The 27,566-nt window shown below is 41.2% G+C and overlaps 1 protein-coding gene across 2 annotated transcripts in view; it reads left to right on the top strand.

Annotated features, from left to right (window-relative positions):
- The window catches only part of sec63 (SEC63 homolog, protein translocation regulator), an 80,508-nt gene extending 53,566 nt beyond the window's left edge, over positions 1–26,942 (top strand). For both annotated transcript variants that reach the window (XM_067984988.1, XM_067984987.1), the window contains exons 16-21: positions 1,179–1,370; positions 8,057–8,203; positions 13,341–13,442; positions 20,252–20,350; positions 21,160–21,264; positions 25,914–26,942. In XM_067984988.1, coding sequence (XP_067841089.1) covers positions 1,179–1,370; positions 8,057–8,203; positions 13,341–13,442; positions 20,252–20,350; positions 21,160–21,264; positions 25,914–26,051 — 783 coding nt within the window. In that variant the 3' untranslated portion in view covers positions 26,052–26,942. The remainder of the gene's footprint in view (positions 1–1,178; positions 1,371–8,056; positions 8,204–13,340; positions 13,443–20,251; positions 20,351–21,159; positions 21,265–25,913) is intronic.
- Positions 26,943–27,566: the final 624 nt, after the last annotated feature.

Here is a 27,566-nt window from a genome sequence, read left to right as displayed (position 1 = left end):
TGCATACGTAATTCAGTCGCCATTTTAAAGTCATATATTTTGTCCTTATTTTCAGATATTTCCATTATAAATTCCTATGTTCACATTTATAATGGAAACTGCCTATCTAAACTTGTCACGTTGTAATTACCCTCACCCATCGGTATTGGCACCGCAATACCTCCACTAGCAAGAAGGTGTCATATAAAGCACCACAAGTTTACATAGGCAATTTCCATTATAAATATGGGCACAGGAATTTATAATATTTACAGTGCACTGATGTAAGATTTTTATTACAATTATAATTGATCCCATTTGCACATGGTAAGTCAAAGAATATGGTCTCTCTTGCCTGTTACTGCTGTCAACTGCACACTCAATCCCTTTATCCTCTCCATCCCTTGTTCACCTCTCCGTAACCTTAACCTACCATCCATACTCTCCACCCCCCCCCCCCAACTTGCTGCCCGCAAGAGCAGGTGGCAAGAGAAAAGAGGCCCCCTCTCCATCAGCCAGCTGTCCTTCCACCCTACCATCCTATCAGTTCCCCTAAAAGAACTTAGTTGTCAAAATTTCACTTTTTTTTAAAAGAAAATTAGAAAGGGGAAAGAAACTGCCTGTCTGTCCTCTATTTCACCTCCTCTGTCTCAATTGTAAGCCATCAGCACTGACCTTTATTAAATGTTAATCAAACATAGGTGAGGTCATTAGCTGGCTTCAAAATTCAACTTTCTTTTGGAAAATTGAAGTAATACATAAAGAAAACATGCTCTTCCTCTCTTTCCTCCCCCCCCCCCGGCCGCTGCCCCATCATGATTTGATTATACTATAGTATCAAATTTGTTTACAACATGAGAAATGTTGTAACCAGTTTATTCTCGACAGATGATAAATACTCTATACTTTGTGATGTCTCTGAGCAAATTTGTATTCTGTTGCCCGCTGAACACGTAACTTATGGCAATTAGGGCATATTGAAAATGTGTTCTTATTTGACTAAGGAGGAATCATTTACAATCAGTTTTAGCATTTGTGTCCATGGGTCTTATGATTAACCATCAATATTCTAATACTTTTGCATTTAACTGGAAGCTACGTGGTGCCTTGCACTCAAAGTTTGCCACTCAATATTTATAACGTGTCTAAATCACTGATGTTTGCAATGATTTATTACCACTTCACTTTCTTTTCAACAGCAAGGAACTGGTGGTGCAAAAAGTAAAAAGAAAGCCTGGCAGAAGAATAAAGGAGCCAAGAAACCTGCTAAATCCAAGAAAAAGAAACCAGCCAAAAAGAAGGGAGCAACTCAGGCAACACAACAGCCAGCAGAGCAACAAAAGCAGAAGCAGAGGCACAGTCAAGCCAACGGCTCAGTCATGGCAGGCAATGTACGAATCAGACCCTTCACATTTTTAAGACATCGGAACTGTTTGATAATTTGTAATGGGCTTGAAACTTGAGTGAGACCAGGTAGAGCAGAAAACTCCTCCAAGGAGTATCTTGCATAGAATTTACAGTACAGAATCAGGACATTTGGCCCAACTGGCCTGTGCTGGTGTTTATGCTCCACACAAGCCTCTTCCCACCCAATTTCATCTAACCCTATCAGCATAACCTTCTATTCCTTTCTCCTTCATGTACATGTCTAGCTTTTCCTTAATGGCATTCATGTTATTCGCCTCAACTACTCCATGTGGTAGCAAGTTCCACTTTCTATCCATTCTCTGGGTAAAGAAGATTCTCCTGAATTTCTTATTAGATTTATTAAATGACTATCTTATGTTTATAACCCCTTGTTTTGTCTACCCACAAGAAGAAACATCTTTTCTACATCTACCCTATAAAACCCCGTAATAATTTTAAAGCCCTCTATTAGGTCACTCCTCCGCAGTCTTTTCTTGAGAAAAGAGGCCCAGCACGCCAGTCCTTCCTAATAGTTATAACCTCAGTTCTGGTATCATCCTTGTAAATGTTTTTTGCACCTTATCCTCTTTGTAATATGGAGACCAGAACTGTGCACAGTACTCTGAGTTTAGGCTGTGCTTTTCGGCAGAATTTTATATGCAAAAAAAATATATACTTGGCTGTAGCCCAAGTTACAACATGACAGTGAGTTTCAACATAAAGCAGAGTTTATTTTAATTACTGTACTAATCTGTTTCCACCACTGAGCCTGCAAACTTCAGCCATGCTCACCCACCTCTGAGCAGCAGAATCGCGCGTGCAGCTTGCAGAACTGTAGGGGAAGATTGCCCACATATGGGGCTTGGCACAGGGGGAGAGGTTGAAAAGGTACATTAATAATAGCTAGCATGATTGAATAGAATATATATCATTTCAAACCATTGGAATACAATAGAATCAGCTCCAAAAAGCTACTTGGGGCTAATTATCTGTTCTTTTCACCTGAACAAATCTACTAAAGATGGGTTAATACCTTAGATCAAAGGTGTTTTGGAATTGCCCCCAAGTCCTGCTAATGTAGTCCTCAAAGTCTGGGCTTATTTCTTATATGCTGGTTTGTCTTGTTTGAATTTTTTGAGCCTGGAGGTTTGGACAGGGCTGCTTTTAGTGCTGTTGCTTCATTGGTAGATAAATCCTAAGTCAAAACACCAAGATCTGTTCGTATCAGCTACTTGAGATATACGCAAGTTAATGGAAACATGGACTTGAACTTTGTATGTGGGCCGTGGCCCGAGAAGTCAAAAATTTTGGACACCAGCTTTTGGTTCCTGAGTTGTTGGCGATGTTGACTTCTGCCTTTTTAGATCAGGTATACTGGCTGTGAACACATGAACTTCTGGACCGATTTTAAAAAAAATGTTATTGTGCACAGGAATGACATTGTCATGCTAGACTGCAGTGTGTTCCGATGCACATCAGATTTAAGTAGTGCAGTTGATGTTGTTTCTATCGACTTTCAAAAAGCGTTTGATCAAGTACCACATAATAGACTTGTTAGCAAAATTAAAACCCATGGGCTTAAAGAGACAGTGGTAGCGTGGATACAAAATTGGTTAAGGGACATAAAGCAGAGAGTATCACAGTATGCTACAGCACAGAAGGAGGCCATTCGGCCCATCATGCCTGTGCCGGCTCTTTGAAAGAGATATCCAATTAGTCCAACTCCCCTTCTCTTTCCCCATAGCCCTGTAAATCTTTTCCCTTCAAGTATTTAACCAATTCCCTTTTGAAAGTTATTCTTGAATCTGCTTCTATCGCCCTTTTATGCACCGTATTCCAGATCATCATAGCTCTCTGCGTAAAAAAAATGTTACCTTATGTCACCTTTGTTTCTTTTGCCAATCACCTTAAATCTGTGTCCTCTGGTTTCCGACCCTTCTGCCACTGGAAACAGTTTCTCCTTATTTACTCTAGCAAAACCGTCATGATTTTGAACACCTCTATCAAATCTCCTCTTAACCTTCTCTAGCAGTGAATGGTTGGTTGTTTTTCAGACTGAAGAGAAGTTTACAGTGGTGTTCTCCAGGAGTCGCTATTAGGACCACTGCTCTTTTTGATATATATCAATGACCTGGACTTGGGTATACAAGGCATAATTTCAAAGTTTGCAGATGACACAAAACTTGGAAAGTTGAAAGTAAACAATGTGGATGATAGCAAGAAACCTCAGGAGGTCGTAGACAGATTGGTGAAATGGGCAGACACATAGCAGATGAAATTTAATACACAGCAGTGTGAAGTGATACATTTTGGTAGGAAGAATGAGGAGAGGCAATATAAACTAAAAGGTACAATTTTAAAGGGGGTGCAGGAGCAGAGACCTGGGGGTGTATGTACACAAATCTTTGAATGTGGCAGGACAAGTTGAGAAGGCTGTTCAAAAGAAATATGGGATCCTTGGCTTTATTAATAGAGGCAGAGAGTCCAAAAGCAAGGAAGTTATGCTAAATCTTTATAAAACACTGGTTAGGTGCCAACTGGAGTATTGTGTTCAATTCTGGGCACCACACTTTAGAAAGGATGTCAAGGCCTTAGAGAGAGTGCAGAAGAGATTTACTAGAATGGTACCAGGGATGAGGGACTTCAGTTCCGTGGAGGGACTGGAGAACCTGGGGTGGTTGTTCTTAGAGCAGAGAAGGTTAAGAGGAAATTTGATTGAGGTGTTCAAAATCATGAACGGTTTTGATGGAATAAATAAGGAAAAAATGTTTCCAGTGGCAGAAGGGTCGGTAACCAGAGGACACAGATTTAAGGTGATTGGCAAAAGAACCAGAGGTGACCTGAGGAAAAAATGTTTTGTGTAGCGAGTTGTTTTGATCTGGAATGTACTGTCTGAAAGGGTGGTGGAAGCCGATTCAATAGTAACTTTCAAAAGGGAATTGGATAAACACTTGAAGGGAAAAAATTTGCAGGGTGGTGAACCTGTGGAATTCTCTACCACAGAAGGCAGTGGAGGCCAAGTCATTAGATGTATTCAAGGAGGAGATAGATATATTTCTTAATGCTAAAGGGATCAAGGGATATGGGGAAAAAGCGGGAACAGGGTACTGAGCTAGACTATCAACCATGATCATTTTGAATGGCGGAGAAGGGCCGAATGGCCTACTCTTGCTCCTATTTTCTATGTTTCTATGACTATGGGGAGAGGGCAGGGAGTTGGACGAATTGGATAGCTCTTTCAAAGGGCTGGCACAGGCACGATGGGCCGAATGGCCGCCTCCTGTACTGTATCATTCTATGATTCTCAGTGAAAAGAAACCCACAAAACATCCAATTTGTTCCAGTTTTGGCATAAGTTGCAGTGATTTGTGCCTGACCTTGGAATGTGGTTTTCAGAGCTCCACTGGTTTCTGATGTATAGTATTTACAGGGCACCTTTATAGCTATTGCAGTATGTCTTTGCTATGGCAGTGTAATCACTGTGAAAATTATCTTCCTTGCATTTTATAGCTTTAATGCGTATTAATTTTTCATATGTACAGGTGGTTACATTATTCTTGTTCAGAGTAACTCGTAACTTTGTGACAACACTGTGCGTACTAGAACCACTAAGAAGACTGCTAACATTTTTTAATACTGAATATATTAATGGAGGATAAATAGTGGCATAAACCCTGGCGTACTCTAGTGCATTGTTTAGATTCCACGTGTGAGGAGCATAAGAAATAGGAGCAGGAGGAATTACAAAGATTCACAACCGTCTGAGTGAAGAAATTTTTCCTCATCTCGGTCCTATATGACTGACCCCTTATCCTGCGACTATGCCCCCTAGTTCTAGATTCTCCAACCAGGGGAAACAGCCTCTCAGAATCTACCATGTCAAGCCCTCTAAGAATTTTATACGTTTCAATGAGATCACCTCTCATTCTTCTAAACTCCAGAGAATATAGGCCCATTTTACTCTATCTCTCCTCATAGGACAACCCTCTCATCCCAGGAATCAATCTAGTGAACCTTCATTGCACCCCCTCTAAGGCAAGTATATCCTTCCTTAGGTAAGGAGACCAAAACTGTACACAGTACTCCAGGTGAGGTCTCACCAGAGCCCTGTATAATTGCAACAAGACCTCCTTTACTGTTATACTCCAACCCCCTTGCAATAAGGGCTAACATACCATTTGTCTTCCTAATTGCTTGCTGTACCTTCATGTTAACTTTCTGTGATTTGTGTACAAGGACACCCAAATCCATCTGAATACCAACATTTCTTATTGTCTCACCTTTTTAAAAAAAAATATTCTGCTTTTCTATTCTTCCTACCAAAGTGAATAATTTCACATTTCCCCACATTATACTCCATCTGCCACCTTCTTGCTCACTCACTTAACCTGTCTATATCCATTTGCAGCCTCTTCGCAACCTCCTCACAGCTTACTTTCCCACTTAGCTTTGTATCATCAGCAAACTTGGATACATTACACTCTGTCGCTTTATCTAAGTCATTGATATGTATATATCGTAAACAGCTGAGGCGCAAGCACTAATCCTTGCGGCACCCCACTAGCTATAACCTGCCAACACGAAAATGACCCGTTTATCCCTACTCTTTTCTGACGGCTAACCAATCCTCAATCCATGCTAATATATTACCCCCCAATCCCATGAGCCCTAATCTTATGTAGCAACCTTTTATGTGGTACCTTATTAAATGCCTTTTGAAAATCCAAATATGCTACATCCACTGGTTCCCTCTTATCTACCCTGCTAGTTACACACTCAAAAAGACCTCATGGTTCAAGCATGACAAAGGTGTTCAACACAAATGACACCTAAACCATTTTTAGATGTGTTCAAAAGTTTTGCGCTGTGAAAGTGGAAATAGGTTGGATTTGATGCCATGGGTCGGGCTTCTTTGAGTCTGAACGCAGCAATGGCTCGTGGGCCTGTTGCTAGGTTCTGCTTCCCCTTCGTATAAACGATGGTCCATGTCAGTCTGAAAGTTACCAAAATATCCCAACGAATTATTAAATACCACAAGCTTGGAGACAATTCTGAATAATTTGATCGTATAGATTGTAAACTTTTATGACCTTTGTGATGCAGCAATTATTTTAAAACAAAACTGATGATCTAACTTAAGGGGGAACTAGCTGTCGCCAGTCCCAAGAGAATAGCTATTACTTGTATAAGTTAGTTTGATCCAACATTGAAGCCCAGCTGCTTTATTTGATGTGCTGTCCAGGTTCCATTGGTTTTAACAAGATAGAAATTAAATTGGAGAAGTGTTATCCATTAGAATCATTAGCTGGAAGTCCTCTAGATGGCAGCATTGCACTCTATCTGGTGTTTCCAACTGAAGTATATAATGGAGGCAAACAACTGTGGGTTCACCCGTTGCTACTTATAAGTAAGGTGAAATGTTCCTTTAGTTGGAGTTGGGTTTCAGCCCTCGTCCTGTTATCAGCCTTTTGAAACCTGCACTTTCTCTGCCCCCTGGACTCTAATTGGTTTCCATTATTTCCACTAGTGATCAGAATGTCACGCTAAATATTTTCCAAGTTTCATGGAGGTGACAGTGCATCACATGCTAATGAATTTTTTTTTGAAAATGCATTGGTTGGGACTAAAATCACACCATGCACCAATAGAATAATCACACTGGAACCGCACCTTGAAGAAATATAATGGGCCTTCATACCCATCCTTTTTGTTGTTTATTATTTGAAAACTTTACCTCCTTCGTACCATAAATTTTTAAACAGATAAAGATGAACACACCTGACTTTCCCACTTATCAGGTCAGGTCACTGGTTGGGAATGAAATTTATCATCTAGATCTTGAGAGCGTATATGTGTTAAGGAAAGATTAGCAAGGAGTAGAAGGGTATGACTTGGAAAGTTAAAAAAATTTACAATAAAATTGTCATACGGGCAGATACAGATCAGCCATGATCTAATTGAATGGTGGAACAGGCTCGAGAGGCTGAATGACCTACACCTGTTCCTGTATTGGGTCCCGAAAGAGAACATAGTTGGGGCAAGCTGGGTGGCTGGGTGCTCTCTTCTCACTCCTAAATTCTTCTAAGGATTCTTGAAGTAAATGTTCTAGTTATTCTGACACCTAAATGCTGTCACAATCCTCAAAAGATTAAGTGAGAGCTATTTTCTCCTCTCTGGAATTGATGTCATATCAAACATTTGGCATATCTTGAAAGGTTATTGGCTAAATCTACATAATTGTAAATTTTCAACAATTTATCTGAAATTTTTTCATACAAAAACAAGCATGCATAGCCAAAAAAAGATAGCTGGACAGCACTGTTATATATCGAAAATTAAAACATGTTACATAGGTTGCAGGGTATCTGTACATTGTCAGTCACGCAGGTGAAAAGGGTAGGGTGAAATACCGGAATGTTCATTTTGCTGGGCTGGGACAAGGTAGACATCTGGTAAATTCATTGCCATCCCCACTGAAGAAATGTAGATTTTAAAACTTTCTCTTCCAACTTTTGTGTCACCTTGAAGCTCTTAGTCTCTCTTTATTTTACAATTTCCAGATCTGTGGTCTTTTAGTCAAGAGTTTGCTTGCATAGAATTTTATAAAAATTCAGCACAAAAATGTATTTATTTTGATACAGACCTATGTTTTCAATTTCTTTCATTCTAGGATCCAGCAAACAGAGACGAGGATGAAGACGATTTATCAGATAAAGGGAGTGAGTCTGAGGAAGAGACGACTAACAAAGATTCCCAAAGTGAGAAGGATGACGATAGTGACAAAGAAACAGAGCATGAAGAGAAGGACGATGAAGCAGTGAGTCTCTTCTGACAGCAGTAAAACTAACTTACCATAATCCTGCAGTGGGACTAATGGGCATTTCAGCCTTGAGCATTTTCAGAAGCCTTTTGATAAGGTCCCAAACAAGAGGTTAGTGTGCAAAATTAAAGCACATGGGATTGGGGGAGTATACTGGCATGGGTTGAGAATTGTTTCCTGTTTGTCAACCAGAGAGTAGGAATAAACGGGTCTTTTTCCGGGGTGGCAGGCTGTGACTAGGGAGGTATCGTAGGGATCAGTGCTTGGGCCCCAGCTAGTCACAATATATATCAATGATTTGGGTGAGGGAACTAAATGTAACATTTTCAAGTTTGCAGACGACACAAAGCTGGGGTGGAATGTGAGCTATGAGGAGGATGCAAAGAGGCTCCAATGTGATTTAGACAAGCTGGGTGAATGGGCAAGAACATGGCAGATGCAGTATAATGTGGATAAATGTGAGGTTATCCACTTTGGTTGTAAAAATGGAAAGGCAAGTTATTATCTGAATGGTGATAGATTGGGAAAAGGGGAGGTGCAACGACACCTGGGTGTCCTTGTACACCAGTCGCTGAAAGTGAGCATTCAGGTGCAGCAAGCAGTTAGGAAGGCGAATGGTATGGTTGGCCTTCATTGCAAGAGAATTTGAGTACAGGTGCAGGAATGTCTTACTGCAGTAATACAGGGCCTTGGTGAGACCACATCTGGAGTATTGTGTGCAGTTTTTGTCTCCTTATCCGAGGAAGGATGTTCTTGCCACGGAAGCAGTGCAACGAAGATTTACCAGACTGATTCCTGGGTTGGCAGGACTGATGTATGAGGAGAGATTGGGTTGACTAGGCCTATATTCACTTGAGTTTAGAAGAATGAGAGGTGATCTCATCAAAACATATAAAATTCTAACAGGACTAGACAGACTAGATGCAGGGAGGATGTTCCCGATGGATGGGGAGTCCAGAACCAGGGGTCACAGTCTCAGGATATGGGGTATGCCATTTAGAACCGAGATGAGAAATTTCTTCACTCAGGGTGGTGAACCTGTGGAATTCTCTACCACAGAAGGCAGTGGAGGCCAATTCATTAGATGTATTCAAGAAGGCGATAGATATATTTCCTAATGCTAAAGGGATCAAGGGATATGGGGACAAAGCGGGAACAGGGTACTGAGTTAGACGATCAGCCATGATCGTTTTGAATGGCGGAGCAGACCCGAAGGGCCGAATGGCCTATTCTTGCTCCTATTTTCTATGTTTCTATTGAGATCCAAACAAAAAATGTGAACAGAATTAATGATTGTTTCTTTGGTTTATTATACAATGGCACAAATGCAACTGTGCTTAAAGATTTTGATCCAGCGGTGCAGTGCTTTCGTGTACCAGTGATTAGTGCCATAAAAATGGTAGCATGTAGTTTTGTAGGCCGGGAATTACTTAAAACAACAACTTGCATTTATGTAATACCTTTAACAGAGGCCTAATCAGAAATAAATGGACACCGAACCAAAGGAGGTGTTAAAAGGGTTAAATTATGACGACAGGTTGTATAAACTTTGGTTGTATTCCCTTGAGTTTTGAAAGTTATGTGACGATCTACTTGAGGTCTTTCAAATGATAAAGGGATTCGATAGGATAAAGAGAAACTATTTCCTCCTGAGAAATGGGTGAGCCAGTTTGTGGATGGTTATGGAGAAGAACTGGCAAAGACCCAGGAGCAGATTATCTCCCCATTTACTTGGCATGGGAATAATCTGTGGTATGGAAGAGGGGGAAAGGAAGATAGGGAGCTTTCTAAATACTCTGCTGTGTAGCATTTAATTTAATGTTAAATACACTAAAAGCAGCAAGTGAGATTTCTTTTGCTTGTTTTTGTTTGTTTTCTGTGCCCCTCCAGGGCTCTGTTATAAAATGGTACTAATCTTGTCATGTTAATTGTCTTGGGAGATTTGAACATAGTCATTTTTACTGTAAATAATCATTAAAGGAAGCTTGTGTGAAAACAAATTCTCTCACCCTATCTTTAGTAATTCAAGTTACCAACTACAAAAATGTAGATGACTAAAAGCCATACCGTTTTGAAAGTGTAAACTACATGTAACTTGGTCATTGTTTAATATTGGTTTAGAGATTGTATCTACAATCTGTTTTTAATTTGTGTTGGCTCTGAGTTCTAAGCAGCCATTTTCAAGACAATTATTTTTTAATTGCCTTCTGTATTAAAACTATTTTAAAAACATTTTGCCAACATTCACTTCAAATGAAAAATAAATGGTAACTTCAAGAGTTTTTGCAGGAGATAATCCACAGCTCTGATCTCACTGTATGCTAGTACCATTTCATGATCGTTCAGAACCATTGAGGTGAGATATGTTAATTTATTCTTTTAGACTGAAGGTTCAGCTAGAGTAGATGTATTGTTTGGGGAAAAAAAACTTTTGTTTGAGTTCTAGTAAAAATTAATAATGTAACTTAAATTTTCTGAAGGCAATTCAACCCCCTCCCCCTGCAAAAGAAATCTAAAATTCTAATTGTACATATTAAAAGGACTTTTACCACTTAAGTAACTTTTAAGATGCATTCACATTCCATAAAACAGCTTCTCACCAATGCTAAACTTGAAGTGTAAACAGGGTGTCAAGATCCAGAGGCAAGCAGAGATTGTCACTTCCAGGGAATCTCCCTATACTTCTTGTTTTAGCCCTGACATTGGAGTTAGACTGTATTCATACAATAACTGCAGCAGAGGAGAAAGTACTTTAAATTGGGAGGAAGAGGGAAGTCTGGTACAATTTGTTTCATTCAAAAGGTAATTTGATTTATGAAATAAGATATTTGGATGGCCATTGAAGTGAATTGTATCAGAACTTTCAGGGGGCAACTGGACCTGGTTTTGGAAAGAGACTCAGGGTTATAGTGAGAAGGCAGGTATGTGGGATAGACATTGAACAGGATATGGCTTGCTCGGCCTAATGGTCTTTTCCTGTTTCTAAAATGTGTTCAGCCTTGGTCAGAAGAATGCTGCAGCTTCCTGGTGGCTCAGTTGGTAAAGCCGTGAAGACAGAAAGGATCACTTCTTGGGTCTGTGCTGAGGGAGCTGGGAAACTGGTATGATACTACAGTTGGACTCAGTGTCCCTGGCTGGGAGAGGGGAAATCAGCCAGTGCACACTTGCTGGAAAGTGTCTATGCATGGACATGGGCGATGATAGGATGAAGCTCAGTTGTATTGTCACCTGCTGCCCATATTGTATCCTGCACCAAATCCCGCCAGTCCATCACACCCATCCTTGCTAACTAACGTTAGCTCCCTGTCCTCCAACACTTCAAATTTTTATTCTTGCATTTAAACACCTCCATAGACTCTCTCCTCCCTATCCTTAACTTCCTCCAGTCCTACAACCCCACCCCCCAAACTCTTCATTTCTCTGACTCCAGTCTCTTGTGCATTCTATCCCTTTCTCCCTACCATTGGCAGCCATGCCTTTCAGCCACCTTGACATCACACTCTGAAATTCCCTCCCTAAACTTTCTGCCTTTCCACTTTCCTCTTTTTTTTAAGGTGTTCTTTAAAACCCACCTCTTCGACCAAGCCTGTGGACACTTCTAATGTCTCTGCGACCATTTTTCCATATGCCCCTCAGGTGCCTTGGATTGTTTTTCTATGCCAGAGGTGCTATGTAAATGCAAGTTGTTTGTTTGTTTTGCTCATGTGTGATTTACACAAACTTACAGTGGTGAAGGTTTCCTGTGTATACCACATCTTTGCCTCAGAAAAAGAGAGGCTAATGGCAGTCTTCAAAATTGAATTTTTTTTCAAGTTATTCATTCGTGGGATGTGGGCATCGCTGGTAAGACCATCCCTAATTGCCCTTGAGAAGATGGTGGTGAACAGCCTTTTGTTTGCAGCGGGATTGTACAACTGAGTGGCTTGCAAGGCCATTTCACAGGGCAGTTAAAAATCAATCACGTTGCTGAGAGTCTGAAGTCACATATGGGACTGCAGGTTTCCTTTGGTAAAGGACATTAGTGAGCCAGATGGGTTTTTACGACAGTCCAGTAGTTTCATGGTCACCATTACTGATACTAGCTTTTTATTCCAGATTTTTTATTTAATTAACTGAATATAAATTCCTCAGCTGCCGTGGCAGGATTTGAACTCATGTTTCCGGATTATTAGTCCAGGCCGCAGGATTATTAGTCCAGTAACATAACCGCTATGCTACTGTACCCGGTTAGGTGAATGCCAGTATAATGTTTTCCTGGTAGATTTTATTTGAGTGAGTCTTCTATTTTTTAAAAAGTTTTTATCAATGGATTACCAAAGGACTTAACTTCATCGAATCGTTACAGCACAGTAGAAGGCCATTCGACCCACCGAGCCCGGTGCTGGGTCTTTGTAACAGCAATCTAGTTAGTCCCATTTCCCCCGCTCTTTCCCCATAGCCCTGCAAATTTTTTCCCTTCAAGTATTTATCCAATTCCCTTTTTGAAAGCCATGATTGAATCAGCTTCCACCACCCTTTCAGGCAGTGCATTCCAGATCATAACCACTCGCTGTGTAAAAAAGCTTTTCCTCATGTTGCCTTTGGTTCTTTTGCCAATCACCTTAAATCTGTGTCCTCTGGTTCTCGTCCCTTCTGCCATTGGGAACAGTTTCTCTTTATTTACTTTATCTATTTACTTCAAATGTATGAAAGCACCTTCAGTGCTCTTCCTCTTCTCTCCCTCCTCCATTCCCTTCAAATCTTCTCTACCTGGCCAACATGGTGGCAGAGTGCATTGGAGCACCGACTAGTTGCATCACAGAATGGTGGAATGAAGTTTTCAATTCTCCAGATTCTCTGCATTCCTGATCTTGGCTGTTTAGCTGTGGGGGAGCACTCAGGGGAGGCCAGGTACATCTGAGGAAGTGTGCTTGCTGACCTGTATTTGTGAAACATGAGGCCAGGTCGTCATCTTTCTTGTTTGTAGCTGTTGCACAGGCTTGGAAGGGAAGAAGTGGGAAGTTTGTACACTTACTTAAATAAAGGACCAATTCAGAACGATCAGAATTATGTGTAAAGTTCTACATGTTATTCTCATCTGTGTTATATGTCAAAATTACATTATGATTTTACTGCATTGTTTCTTTTCAAACAGGAGTGGGAAGCATTACAGCAAAGTATCCAAAGAAGAGAGCGGGCCCTACTCGAAACCAAATCAAAGATTACTCATCCGGTTCATACCCTATACTTTCCCGAGGTTAGTGCAAAGTCCATATTGAAGCATTGATCGTCTCTATTGTGTATACTATTGCAATGCTGGGATTCAGTGCTGTGATCTGGCCTCAGGATTTGAATACATACACTGGCATTGTGTGGAGCTCCTCTCTTTTCATACTGCTAACCTCCTCCACAGATGCATTCTTAAGTATATCTCACGTCAGACGCACGTGGACAAATTTGAACTTTAGTGAAGTGGCTGTAAGAACAGACAGTGAGGAGAGGTGGTGAATGCTGAAGGAGGATAGGAAGAGAAGAGACAACGGTGCTGTATCCAACAGCATAACGAGAAGCAAAATAACAAGAACAACATTATTAACAATTTGCGTCTTTAATATAGAAAGATGCCCCAGGGTGCTTCATGGACAAAAATTGAAACCAAGCTAAAGAAGGAGATATTAGGATCTCGGTCCCCACTGCATTGACTTCAAAATCCTTTCTTAATTTACAATTCACTCCACGGCCTTACCTCATTCTACTTCTGCAAATTCCTCAAGCCCCAAATGCCAGCCTGTGCCCCTTTGGCTCTCCAACTTTAACTTAATTTGCATCCCACCTTCCTCCCCACTCCACCATTGATGAGTGTTCAGCCATCTTAGCCTTACTTTCTGGAACTGCCTTCCTAAAACCCTCCATTTTACTACTTCTCTTTAGCCTTTAAAACATCCCCAAAACCTATCTTTTCAACAATGCTTTGGTTATCTCCCCTAACTTCTAACTACTGCTGGTCTTTTTTAAAGAGCCTTTAGCTACATCATTAAATAAATTTAAAACAGAAATAGACAGTTTCCTAGAAGTAAAGGGAATTAGGGGTTACGGGGAGCGGGCAGGAAATTGGACATGAAGCTGAGTTCGGATCGGTCAAAGCCCTGTGGGTGGTGGAGCGGGCCCAGGGGCTGAGTGGCCGGGTCCTGCTCCTACTACTTGTGTTCTTTAGATTTGAGGTTAGGATCAGATCAGCCATGATCTTATTGAATGGCGGAGCAGGCTTGAGGGGCCGATTGGCCTACTCCTGCTCCTATTTCTTATGTTCTTATTGTTCTTATGTTCTTGTGCCTTCACAATAAGGAATGTCCCATGTAAGCACCACATACAAGTGTTCAACTTTTTCCAGACAAAACTGGAAGTTGTACATGGATCCCAGCCTCCTAGGAACTGGATTAAAAGTGCCAACTTATCTCACGTAGGACCTTGTAGATGAAAAAGAAAGGAAATTTTCATTCCAGCAGTCTGGATTAGATTTGAATTTGGGATCAAGAGGTGATGTTCTAACTCATTGTACCCAAATTTACTAGGATTATACATAGCGATGTAGCCCAATATAACACATGATAAATCAAAAGGTAAAATCGGCACCAATGTCAGCAATTTTTGTGCACATAATTTTGTTCAGGGGCATTGGATCAAAGGTAAAGGGGATGACTAGGTGTTCAGACTGAGCTTTACTAGGAACATAAGAACAGGAGTAGGCCATTCAGCCCCTCGTGCCTGCTCCGCCATTTGATAAGATCATGGCTGATCTGTGATCTAACTCCATATTCCCTCCCTTGGTCCATATCCCTTAATACCTTTGATTGCCAAAAAGCTATCTATCTCAGATTTAAATTTAGCAATTGAGCTAGTATCAGTTGCCGTTTGCGGAAGAGAGTTCCAAACTTCTACCACTCTTTGTGTGTAGAAATGTTTTCTAATCTCGCTCCTGAAAGGTCTGGCTCTAATTTTTAGACTGTGCCCCCTACTCCTAGAATCCTCAACCAGCGGAAATAGTTTCTCTCTATCCACCCTATCCGTTCCCCTTAATATCTTATAAACTTCGATCAGATCACCCCTTAACCTTCGAAACTCCAGAGAATACAACCCCAATTCATGTAATCTCTCCTCATAACTTAATCCTTGAAGTTCGAGTATCATTCTAGTAAACCTACGCTGCACTCCCTCCAAGGCCAATATGTCCTTCCGAAGGTGCGGTGCCCAGAACTGCTCACAGTACTCCAGGTGCGGTCTAACCAGGGTTTTGTATAGCTGCAGCATAACTTCTGCCCCCTTGTACTCTAGTCCTCTAGATATAAAGGCGAGCATTCCATTAGCCTTATTGATTATTTTCTGCACCTGTTCATGACACTTCAATGATCTATGTACCTGAACCCCTAAGTCCCTTTGGACATCAACTGTTTTTAACTTTTTACCATTTAGAAAGTACCCTGTTCTATCCTTTTTTGATCCAAAGTGGATGACCTCATATTTGTCTACATTGAATTCCATTTGCCACAGTTTTGCCCATTCACCTAATCTATCAATATCACTTTGTAATTTTATGTTTCATCTACACTGCTTACAATGCCACCAATCTTTGTGTCATCGGCAAACTTAGATATATGAGACTTTCTATGCCTTCATCTAAGTCGTTAATAAATATTGTGAATAATTGAGGCCCCAAGACAGATCCCTGCAGGACTCTACTAGTCACATCCTGCCAATGTGAGTACCTATCCATTATCCCTACTCTCTGTCGCCTTTCGCTCAGCCAACTTCCTAACCAAGTCCGTACTTTTCCCTCGATTCCATGGGCTTCTATCTTAGCTAACAGTCTCTTATGTGGGATCTTATCAAATGCCTTCTGGAAGTCCATATAAATAACATCCATTGACATTCCCCTGTCCACTACTTTAGTCACCTCTTCATAAAATTCAATCAGGTTTGTCAGGCACGACCTACCTTTCACAAATCCATGCTGGCTCTCTCTGATTAACTGAAAATTCTCGAGGTGTTCAGTCACCCTATCCTTAATTATAGACTCCAGCATTTTCCCCACAACAGATGTTAGGTTAACTGGTCTATAATTCCCTGGTTTCCCCCTCTCTCCTTTCTTAAAAAACGGAGTTACGTGCAATTTTCCAATCCAGAGGGACAGTTCCTAAATCTAGAGACCTTTGAAAGATTATAGTTAGGGCATCTGCAATCTGCTCACCTACTTCCTTTAAAACCCTGGGATGGAAACCATCTGGTCCTGGAGATTGGTCACTCTTTAGTGCTATTATTTTCTTCATTATTGTTGCTTTACTTATATTAATTTTATTGAGTCCCTGTCCCCGATTCAATATTAGTTTTCTTGGGATTTCCGGCATGCAATCCTCTTTTTCTACCGTAAATACTGATGCAAAGTAATCGTTCAACATGTCCGCCATTTCCCTATTGTCAATGACAATATCCCCACTTTCAGTTTTTAAGGGGCCAACACTGCTCCTGACCACCCTCTTTTTCCTAATGTAACTAAAAGTTCTTTGTATTGGTTTTGATATCTCTTGCAAGTTTCTTTTCATACTCTCTTTTTGTAGCTCTTACTATCTGTTTTGTGACCTTTTGTTGATCTTTGTATCTTTCCCATTCGCCAGGATCTGTGCCATGTTTTGCCTTTTTGTGTGTCCTTTCCTTATGTCTTATACTGTCCCTTACCTCTTTAGTTGTCCATGGCTTTTTTTTGGCAAGTAGAGTTCTTGCCCCTCGGGTATAAACCGATTCTGTATCACGTTAAATGTTTCTTTAAACATTTCCCACTGATCATCAGTCGTTTTACCCATTAACAGATTTGCCCAGTTTACTATGGACAGTCTCTGTCTCATCCCATTGAAGTCGGCCTTACCCAAGTCTAGAATCTTAGCAGCTGATTCATTTTTTTCCCTTTCAAACACTACACTGAACTCGATTGTGTTATGATCGCTATTGGATAGATGTTCGCGTACAGTTAAGCCGTTAACTAAATCTGGTTCATTACTGATTACTGAATCTAGTATGGCTTGCCCCCTTGCCTCTAGGACATACTGCTGTAGAAAACTATCCCGAAAACACTCAAGAAATTCACTACCTTTCTGACAGTTGCTAGTCTGCTTTTCCCAATCTATGTGAAGGTTAAAGTCCCCCATTAAGACCACTATGCCTTTGTTACACGCTTGTCTAATCTCTGCATTTATACAATCTAGCACTTCAGAGCTGCTGCCAGGGGTCCTACATACAACTCCCACTATAGTCTTAGATCCTTCCCTATTTCTCAATTCAACCCATAAGGTCTCTGTTGGCTGCTTACCTCTCATTATATCCTCCTTTATCATTGAAGTAATTTAATCTCTAATCACTAAGGCTATTCCTCCCCGTCTTCCATTTTCCCCATCTCTGCTGTGGACCTTATAACCCGGTATATTTAGTTCCCAATCCTGACCATCCTGCACCCATGTCTCAGTATTAGCTATCCTGTCATACCCTCCAATTTGAATTTGAACCTGTAGTTCATTTAATTTATTCCTTATACTCCGTGCATTTGTATATAGACCTCTTAGTTAGGCCACACACCCTAGCCTGACCTTCAGCTTTGATGCTGGGTTAATCGCCTTACACCTTCTAGTTTTCACTTTATCTGTAGTGTCTAAAGTATACTTTCTTTCTGCTGCTCTATGTTTTTCTCTTTCACTTGTTCTTGAACAACTGTTTGTAATATTTGTATTGTAAATTTCCCCTGGGTCTTCCCCTCTCTTGCTGCTCTCAACTTCATTCTCTTCTGACTCCCCGCTCAGTTTCCCATCCCCCTGCCACTCTAGTTTAAACCTTCCCCAACAGCACTAGCAAACACCCCCGCGAGGACATTGGTCCCAGTCCTGCTCGGGTGTAACCCGTCACGCTTGTACAGGTCCCACCTTCCCCAGAACCGGTCCCAATGTCCCAGGAATCTAAATCCCTCCCTCCGACACCATCCCTGCAGCCACGCATTCATCCGGTCTATTCTCCTGTTCCTATACTCACTAGCACGTGGCACTGGTAGTAATCCTGAGATCACTACCTTTTGAAGTCCTGCTTTTTAATTTATCTCCTAACTCCTTAAATTCACCTTGCAGGACCTCATCCCTTTTTTAAACCTATGTTGTTGGTACCGATATGGACCACGACTACTGGCTGTTCACCCCCTCCAGAATGTCCTGCAGCCTCTCCGCAACATCCTTGACCCTAGCACCAGGGAGACAACATACCATCCTGGAGTCACGTTTGCGGCCACAGAAACGCCTATCTGTTCCCCTTACAATTGAATCCCCTATCACCATAGCCCTGCCACTCCTCTTCCTCCCCTCCTGTGCAGCAGAGCCACTCGTGGTGCCACAAACTTGGCTCTTGCTGCTTTCCCCTGATAAGCCATCTCCCCCAACAGTATCCAAAGCAGTATATCTGTTTGAGAGGGAGATGGCCCCAGGGGACTCCTGCTCTACCTGCCTAGTCCTTTTACTCTGGCGGTCACCCATTTTCTTTCTGTATGTGTTATCTTTACCTGCGGTGTGACCACCTCACTGAATGTGCTATCCACGATAGTCTCAGCATCACGGATGCTCCACAGTGAATCCACCCGCAGCTCCAGCTCCGAAATGCGGTTAGCCAGCAGCTGCAGCTGGACACACTTCCTGCACACATGGTCGTCAGGGACACTGGTAGTGTCCATGACTTCCCACATAGTGCAGGAGGAGCATATCGCGGGTGCGAGCTGTGCTGCCATGACTTGCCTTAGATTTACTCTGCGTTCACCTCTCAGACTCTCCTCCTGCTCTCGGTGTCTCCTTTTATACTGTGCTCACCTCTCGGACTCTCCTGCCTCACCTGTGATGTCGCACAGTAGTTTTCTCTTGTTGCAGGTCTGCTGCTGCTTTTATTCCCCACTCTCAGTCTTCTGCTGCTCAGGTCCACCGCCGCTCTGCAGAAAAAATTAGGAAAAGCAAGGCAAAGCAACACCTCCTTGCCCCGCTTCACCGAACTCCCACAATCACCAAACTTGCAGCTGCTTCACTCTGTCCTGCCGCACTCTGTTTATTGTGGAAAGGGGCAAAAAAAATCAAACCATCAAGCATAAATAAAATATTCAGTATCAACAGATCATTACAAACTAAGTAAATGAACCTGGCACTAAAGCCAAGTCTAATATCAAGTATCATTTTTATAAAAAAATGTCAATATTTTCCTCACACCCAACCCTTAGTCATCACTTTTTTCCCCATCGCTGCTAAAGGTGGTAACTCCTGCTGGGGTGGGTTATGGCTCCAAGGTACAATCTGCCCTCAGGTACTTTGCCCAAGTATGAGTTTTTCAACATGCGAATGTCTGCAGATTATTTGCTTTGGGGAAAAGATTGACATTGCACCAGTATCCGGTTCTTTCCTCTTCCAACGTCCACCCACATGCATTTTTCAATAGGGCAACTTTGGCTAATTGCCTGCATCAGTACCCTAAATACCGCCCCCCCCCTCCCTTCCAGGGCCCCAAAGGCCACAGGTACTGAGATCAACCTTAGTACCTCCATGACTGCCTTATCTGAATTCAGCTAACTCAGCACAGTCCAGGGATCAAACTTGGAGCCTTCCTGTATTATACGACTCATTGCCACATTAGGTGCTGCACTTGCCTACTGAGTTATTGAGAATTGGGACTTAGATTTTTTTGAAAACCATTTCAGAATTGACCATGATTTCTTAGCAGATCTCAGTGGTGCAGCAGTACCATTGGCCTTGGTACCTCCAAATTAGGGAGGGGGAGATCCAGTGACCCCTATTGGAAGTGTGAATGTGTGTATATTGGGTGGTTTACACAATAATGACTAAATTGGAGAGGTATCAGAGAGTCCCTATGAATCCATATCCCAGTCGGGAAAGGAGGAGAGAAAATTGGTGGGCAAAATTGCTTCTGCTCTGATAGGTTGTGGAAGGGAACCTGTAACATCCATGAAATTGCCGTTATATTTTACACAAAACTTTACTTTGACAGGAGAAACAAGAGTGGTGGTGGCTTTACATCGCAGACAGGAAAGAACACACATTAATATCAATGCCATATCATGTATGTACTCTTCAACAAGAAGAAGAGGTAAACAGTTTGATTTATTTAAAACATTGAAGATGTTGAGCACTTATTTTTAAAATAGTCAAATTATGCAGGTCTCATTGGATTCCAGAAAGTGACATTGATACCACATTTTATGTAGGCTAGTTTTCATTGTGCTGTTGCAGTGTTTTCCTTTTCTAGATACCAGCAGCTCAGCATAAATTGTATAGACGTAGCTTTCATCTAGAACAACAGTAGGAGATGCCTCAGTTCATAGACAGCCTTTAACTTCAGAGCATTGTTACGTTGGTTTGCTCTAATTTCATGGCGTAAGAATGGAGCTTAGAAGGAATGAGAGGGGAAAGTTTAGAGCACTGGCAGGGGTTCAGAAAGCTCTTGTTTTTAAACATTAAAATATGTCTGTAAAACTATGGCTGTACTTTAACTTTTAAACCCTCAGCACAGCTACCTGCAGCACCCTGTTTCCTGGAAGATATTTTAATTTATAAGAACAACTGTTTGTGGGATCCTTATATATATATATACACACACACACAAAGTGGATTTATTTTATTTATGGAGCTGATCGCTTTTTTAATGATGTGGAAAGTGTTAATTGGTTCAATTGAATTAAAATCTATAGTACAATCAATTGAATAACTTACATTGATCTCGAACAATTGTGATAGCCAAATCAGGTGTATTAAACTATGAAAGTTGAAAATCGGTACATGTCCTTTATGTAAATATGGAGCACTTAAGATTGTTAAGTCTTAAAAATTGTTTTTTTTTTACAGCTAATGATTCTCTGGAGTTTTTATTTCAACTTGTCTCATATTTCCCCCTTCCAGATTGAATTGAAATTCTCTGCACCATATAAACCTGGCAATTATCAGTACTCTGTGATTTTGAGGTCCGATTCTTACATGGGTTTAGATCTAATCAGGCCATTAAAGGTAATTTTTTTTTCTGTGTTCCTGCCTTTCTGCTGCTACTTACCTGTGCTCCAATAGACAATTTCTATGTGGTTTCCAGTGCCCGTTCTACTTGGTGGATTAACTCCATTGGAGTTGATCAGTCATAGGATGAGATGGACTGTATAGCCCAGATTTTGCTACCTCTAATTTCTGGATTGTATTGCAAAGGCCGAAACGAAAAAATGGCACAAGTCCTGTCTTGCCAGATATATGACAAGTTTGCATCTTGATGCATTCTCTGGTGGTTGGGAATTGGCAGCAATGGAAGCATCTGCCTCATTGTAATATTAATTTGAGAGTGTGTTGGTCCTGCACATCATTCTCACCTTTCTGGCGTGCAGGACACTAGACAAAATGCAAGTTTGAAACAAGCATCCAGGGCTGTTGGATGGTGGTAAGTTCACTGGAGAGGATATATAGTAATATGAAGGTGTGTGTATTTTAGGTATGTCTTGACCATTTGTTTTTTTTTGCTGTTGGCACTTAGGCCATCTTAATTTTCTCCAGAATCTTCCATTTCTGAAACAAAATGGATAGGAGTAAAATGCAAATTAAGTTTGATAATTCCACAATTATCAGGTCCAAATTTGTACAACAATAAATGTGTTTCTACACATTCATGCCAATTTATGCTAGTTGATTATTTATTTTCTCCCAGCACTGCTACTGGCAGCAATGGGTTTCCTAATGGCAGTCCCCTATCTGATATGTTTGGAAAAGGGATGCCAGGCTGTATGAAGCTGCCCTGTGCCCACCTACTAGTATCCACACACCCACATCTGCAGACAGAGGTGAACATGCCTTACTTTGGCTGACAAGAAGCCCCCTAATCACAGTCAGTGGCACTGAATCAAAGAGACATGCCAGGGTGATTGAGCCACCAACATTGCCAAATGATCAGCTGCATGTGCCAAGATGCTTGCATCCATTTCTACAGTCCCTGGCACACCTAAGTGATGATGACCATGGTTAACTGTCTTCTTCGGGTCTGGGTCAGCAGAAATGCTGTGCCATCTGCAGCTACCAAGCAGCATAGTGCTGACACACGCAGTGACAGTAACATAAAACTGTGGCATGAAACTGGACAAATCAAATTGGGCAGAGCAGCCTTGAGGACGAGTTCATTGAGTGCATCAGGGATGGATTTCTTGAGCAGTATGTAACTGATCCTACAAGGGGGCAGGCAACCTTGGACCTGGTCCTGTGTAATGAGTCAGGATTAATTAATAATGTCCTAGTTAAGGATCCCCTTGGAACGAGCGACCACAACATGGTTGAATTCCATATCCAATTAGAGGGTGAGAAGGTTGATTCTCAAACAAGCGTACTGAGCTTGAATAAAGGAGACTATGATGGTATGAGAGCGGAATTGATTAAAGTGGACTGGGAAAATAGATTAAAGGGTAAGACGGTACATGAGCAGTGGTGTTCATTTAGGGAGTTATTTTACAACTTTCAAAATAAATATATTCCACTGAGGAAAAAAGGGTGTAAAAGAAATGACAGCCATCCGTGGCTAAGTAAAGAAATCAAGGATAGTATCCGACTAAAAACAAGGACATATAAGGTAGCCAAACTTAGTGGGAGGATAGAAGATTGGGAATTCTTCAAAAGACAGCAAAAAGTAACTAAAGGATTGATTAAGAAAGGGAAGTTAGATTATGAAAAGAAATTAGCAAAAAATATAAAAACAGATAGCAAGAGTTTCTATAGTTATATAAAAAGAAAAAGGGTGGCTAAGGCAAACATAGGTCCCTTAGAGGATGAGACCGGGAAATTAATGGTGGGAAACATGGAGATGGCAAAAATGCTGAACAAATATTTTGTTTCAGTCTTTACAGTAGAGGACACTAAGAATATCCCAACACTGGACAAACAGGGGACTCTCGGGGGGTAGGAGCTAAATACGATTAAAATCACTCAGGAGATGGTACTCAGTAAAATAATGGGACTCAAGGCGGATAAATCCCCTGGACCTGATGGCTTCCATCCTAGGGTCTTGAGGGAAGTGGCAGTAGGGATTGTGGATGCTTTGGTGATAGTTTTCCAAAATTCCCTGGGCTCAGGAGAGGTCCCGGCAGATTGGAAAACTGCTAATGTAACACCGTTATTTAAAAAGGGTAGTAGGCAGAAGGCTGGAAATTATAGGCCAGTTAGCTTAACATCTGTGGTGGGTAAAATTTTGGAGTCTATTATTAAGGAGACAGTAACGGAACATTTAGATAAGCATAATTTAATAGGACAAAGTCAGCATGGCTTTATGAAGGGGAAGTCATGTCTGACAAATTTGCTTGAGTTCTTCGAGGATATAACGTATAGGGTGGATAAAGGGGAACCAGTGGACATAGTGTATTTAGACTTCCAGAAGGCATTCGACAAGGTGCCACATAAAAGATTATTACTTAAGATAAAAAATCACGGGATTGGGGGTAATATTCTGGCATGGGTGGAGGATTGGTTATCGAACAGGAAGCAGAGAGTTGGGATAAATGGTTCATTTTCGGACTGGCAACCAGTAACCAGTGGTGTTCGACAGGGGTCGGTGCTGGGTCCCCAACTCTTTACAATCTATATTAACGATTTGGAGGAGGGGACCGAGTGCAACATATCAAAATTTGCAGATGATACAAAGATGGGAGGGAAAGTAGAGAGTGAGGAGGACATAAAAAACCTGCAAGGGGATATAGACAGGCTGGGTGAGTGGGCGGAGATTTGGCAGATGCAATATAATATTGGAAAATGTGAGGTTATGCACTTTGGCAGGAAAAATCAGAGAGCAAGTTATTTTCTTAATGGCGAGAGACTGGAAAGTACTGCAGTACAAAGGGATCTGGGGGTCCTAGTGCAAGAAAATCAAAAAGTTGGTATGCAGGTGCAGCAGGTGATCAAGAAAGCCAACGGAATGTTGGCTTTTATTGCTCGGGGGATAGAATATAAAAACAAGGAGGTATTGCTGCAGTTTTATAAGGTATTGGTGAGACCGCACCTGGAATACTGCATACAGTTTTGGTCTCCATACTTAAGAAAAGACATACTTGCTCTCGAGGCAGTACAAAGAAGGTTCACTCGGTTAATCCCGGGGATGAGGGGGCGGACATATGAGGAGAGGTTGAGTAGATTGGGACTCTACTCATTGGAGTTCAGAAGAATGAGAGGCGATCTTATTGAAACATATAAGATTGTGAAGGGTCTTGATCGGGTGGATGCAGTAAGGATGTTCCCAAGGATGGGTGAAACTAGAACTAGGGGGCATAATCTTAGAATAAGGGGCTGCTCTTTCAAAACTGAGATGAGGAGAAACTTCTTCACTCAGAGGGTGGTAGGTCTGTGGAATTTGCTGCCCCAGGAAGCTGTGGAAGCTACATCATTAGATAAATTTAAAACAGAAATAGACAGTTTCCTAGAAGTAAAGGGAATTAGGGGTTATGGGGAGCGGGCAGGAAATTGGACATGAAGCTGAGTTCGGATCGGTCAATGCCCTGTGGGTGGCGGAGAGGGCCCAGGGGCTATGTGGCCGGGTCCTGCTCCGACTTCTTGTGTTCTTTAGATTTGTGGTTGGGATCAGATCAGCCATGATCTTATTGAATGGCGGAGCAGGCTCGAGGGGCCGATTGGCCTACTCCTGCTCCAATTTCTTATGTTCTTATGTTCTTATGAAACTTAGCTCCATGTCCTTGTAGGCATGCTACAATGATGACCTATGGGAATGGTGCCTTCTAGTGGCAGAGAGCACAATTCCTAGCTACTACCTCCAGCAGCCAACAAAGAGGGCCAGGTGTTGGGCTGCTCCAGTTAGAGGAAATGAATGAGGCCAACACTGTTGATCGATGAAGGACTAGGGGTGAAGCCATCAAAGATAAGTCGTGTTGTTTAGCCTTGTGAGAGACATGAAGAAACTGCCTTTGAAGAATTGAAAGAAGCAGATTTTCCGCTGCCCCGTTGAAAGATGTGGAGGGGAACAAGATGTAGTGATTCAGCCAGTGCACTTTGGTTTGGTTCACATCATGTAATATGCCAGTCAACACTTCAGGCCTTCACCTGTAACACTGAAGCACTGTTTGGCTGTCTCAAACAAAAAAATAAAAGGTTCCCATATTATCTCCCCATCCTCCTGCATGTCCAGTAAGGATAACGTGTTTTCAATTATTGACACTTAAAATCACATACAATCAGCCCTTTGTTTCTTCCAGAGTGTGATGAAGATGGTCTAGTGATTTGGGTATATTCGGAGGGTTAATTAGTAACCTAGAAGTTGGGAAGTGAGGTATTCCATTTGAGAATTCATCAGCCAGAATTTGTAATGTGGCAGATTGGGGTGCTGGAAAATATTTTCTTTTTTTTAAAATTAGGAGTTACCTGAAAATGGTACCACTTGAGTGAATGGTGTGGGGGAGGGTTGGAGAATGACAATTTAATTGTATTCCTCAAAGGAGATGAAATTATACACGGGGAAATGCCGACGGACTTACCTCAAATCTGCTGAAATTCTACTTTCTGTTTAAGGTTACTCGTTTCTTCAAGATCACTCTTACGATTAGGGATATATTTCTGTTTATCTGTAGTGTTTTGCTGCTTTGCATTATTTAACGAGTTTCAACCTGCATGATTTTGTTTGTCTTTCTATTCAGTTTGAAGTCCAAGAGGCGAAGCAAGTACCAGAAACTCATCCACAGTGGGATATTCCAGAGACGGAAGAGGAGGAGGAGGATCAGGAAGATAGTGAGGGAATTGAGGACAGCGAAGAAGAGGAAGAAGATAATGATTAAAAGCTAATTACAGACTACTTTCTCAACAACCACAACGAAAAAAATGTTGCACACAGTTCCAACAACTGCTATTCTGATTAACTTAACCATGTACAAGAAATAAAATGGGGGAAGAAAAGGAACATGGTATCCAGTCAGTGTCAGTAATTTCAGCAATAGGCTGTGCAGTTTTTGAAAATGTGATTGTGACATGTATTCTAAAGCACAGGGGTTCAGTTGCCTGACACAGCGACATGCCACCTTTTATGAGAGTGCCCTTAATGCCGCTTAAACCATGTGTGGAAAATGGGGGAATTATTGGTTTCACAATCATTTGGGTTTTTTTTTTCTATTTCTCCCCATCCCCAAATAAATTATGAATAGATTTTTCACTCCAAAAAAAAAAAGCGCACCTCAGAGCCGTGTTGTATCCTGTACTAAACTGATGTCTCTGGAAATGCATTGGGACCATGTTTTGAAGTTTTTATTCAGTGTTCAACCACAGGGTCAAGATAAATTGATGGACGATTGACTTTACTGCAAGTGTTAACAGGTCTAAAGAGTTTGAGCTTTAGTTAGTATGAATTAGCAAGAACTTTTAATCAGTAATACACAAACTACCATTTAATTCATTGACCGATCAGATTGGAGGAAAAAAAAAATCTGTTGTATACATTTCTGCTACTTTTGTTTACATGAAATTATAAATGGGAAATATATCCGTCTATATTCTTTGTATTTAAAATAGTTGCAAATAAAATGGCAAACGTTTTTAAAATGTAAAATGTTATTTTGTAGTTTTGTCCAGCAGCAAGTGATCTACAATGATGAACTATCACGTACAGGTGAACTGTATGCCATCCGGATGTGCAGAGCGGACTAATAAAATCAAAGAATCGCTATTCTAATAAACCTGTTTGAAATAGTGTCTATTACAGTTTTGTTGCTTTTTGTGCATTTTGTGTACAATTTTTCCAGTGTTTCATTTGCAATATTCCATTTTAACTGGTTCCCGATAACCTTTATTGAAGTATCGGAATCAGAGTTGTGCCGATTGGTCATTAGATCAAGCTGTAAGCTTCTTTTGGCTTGTCATTGAACCAGCCAGTCTTTTGGTGATGATGGGGCAGAGGAGATAGTACAGTACTGATGAGACATTTTGTATATCAGTATATCAAATTGTTCTTTTTAAGCCATCAATTTTAGTCTATTTCTCACCATCCTCTTTGATATTGTGTTTGTTTCTCGTGTTTCTGCTGCTTTTTCCTAGCCCCCAAACCCAAAGTAAAACACACTAACACCAATCCCTACTTTGGATAGATGGTGAATAGTGATGAAATTCAAAAGGGCACTAGATAGATTTTGGTGAAAAAAACAATTGCGAGACATGGGAGAGATTGAGGGGATATGATAGCGTGGTTTTTTTTGAACATTGACACCAGCCAGATGGGTTACAGTGTTTCTATTCCTGGTCCTGGAAATTCCTATCCTATAAATCTTGGTCAGAAAAACGGCTTTCATTATGAGGAGAGGTGT

This window comes from Heptranchias perlo, chromosome 5, assembly GCF_035084215.1.
Source record: "Heptranchias perlo isolate sHepPer1 chromosome 5, sHepPer1.hap1, whole genome shotgun sequence".
Lineage (NCBI taxonomy): Eukaryota > Metazoa > Chordata > Chondrichthyes > Hexanchiformes > Hexanchidae > Heptranchias > Heptranchias perlo.
This window is presented reverse-complemented; position numbering and strand designations above follow the sequence as displayed.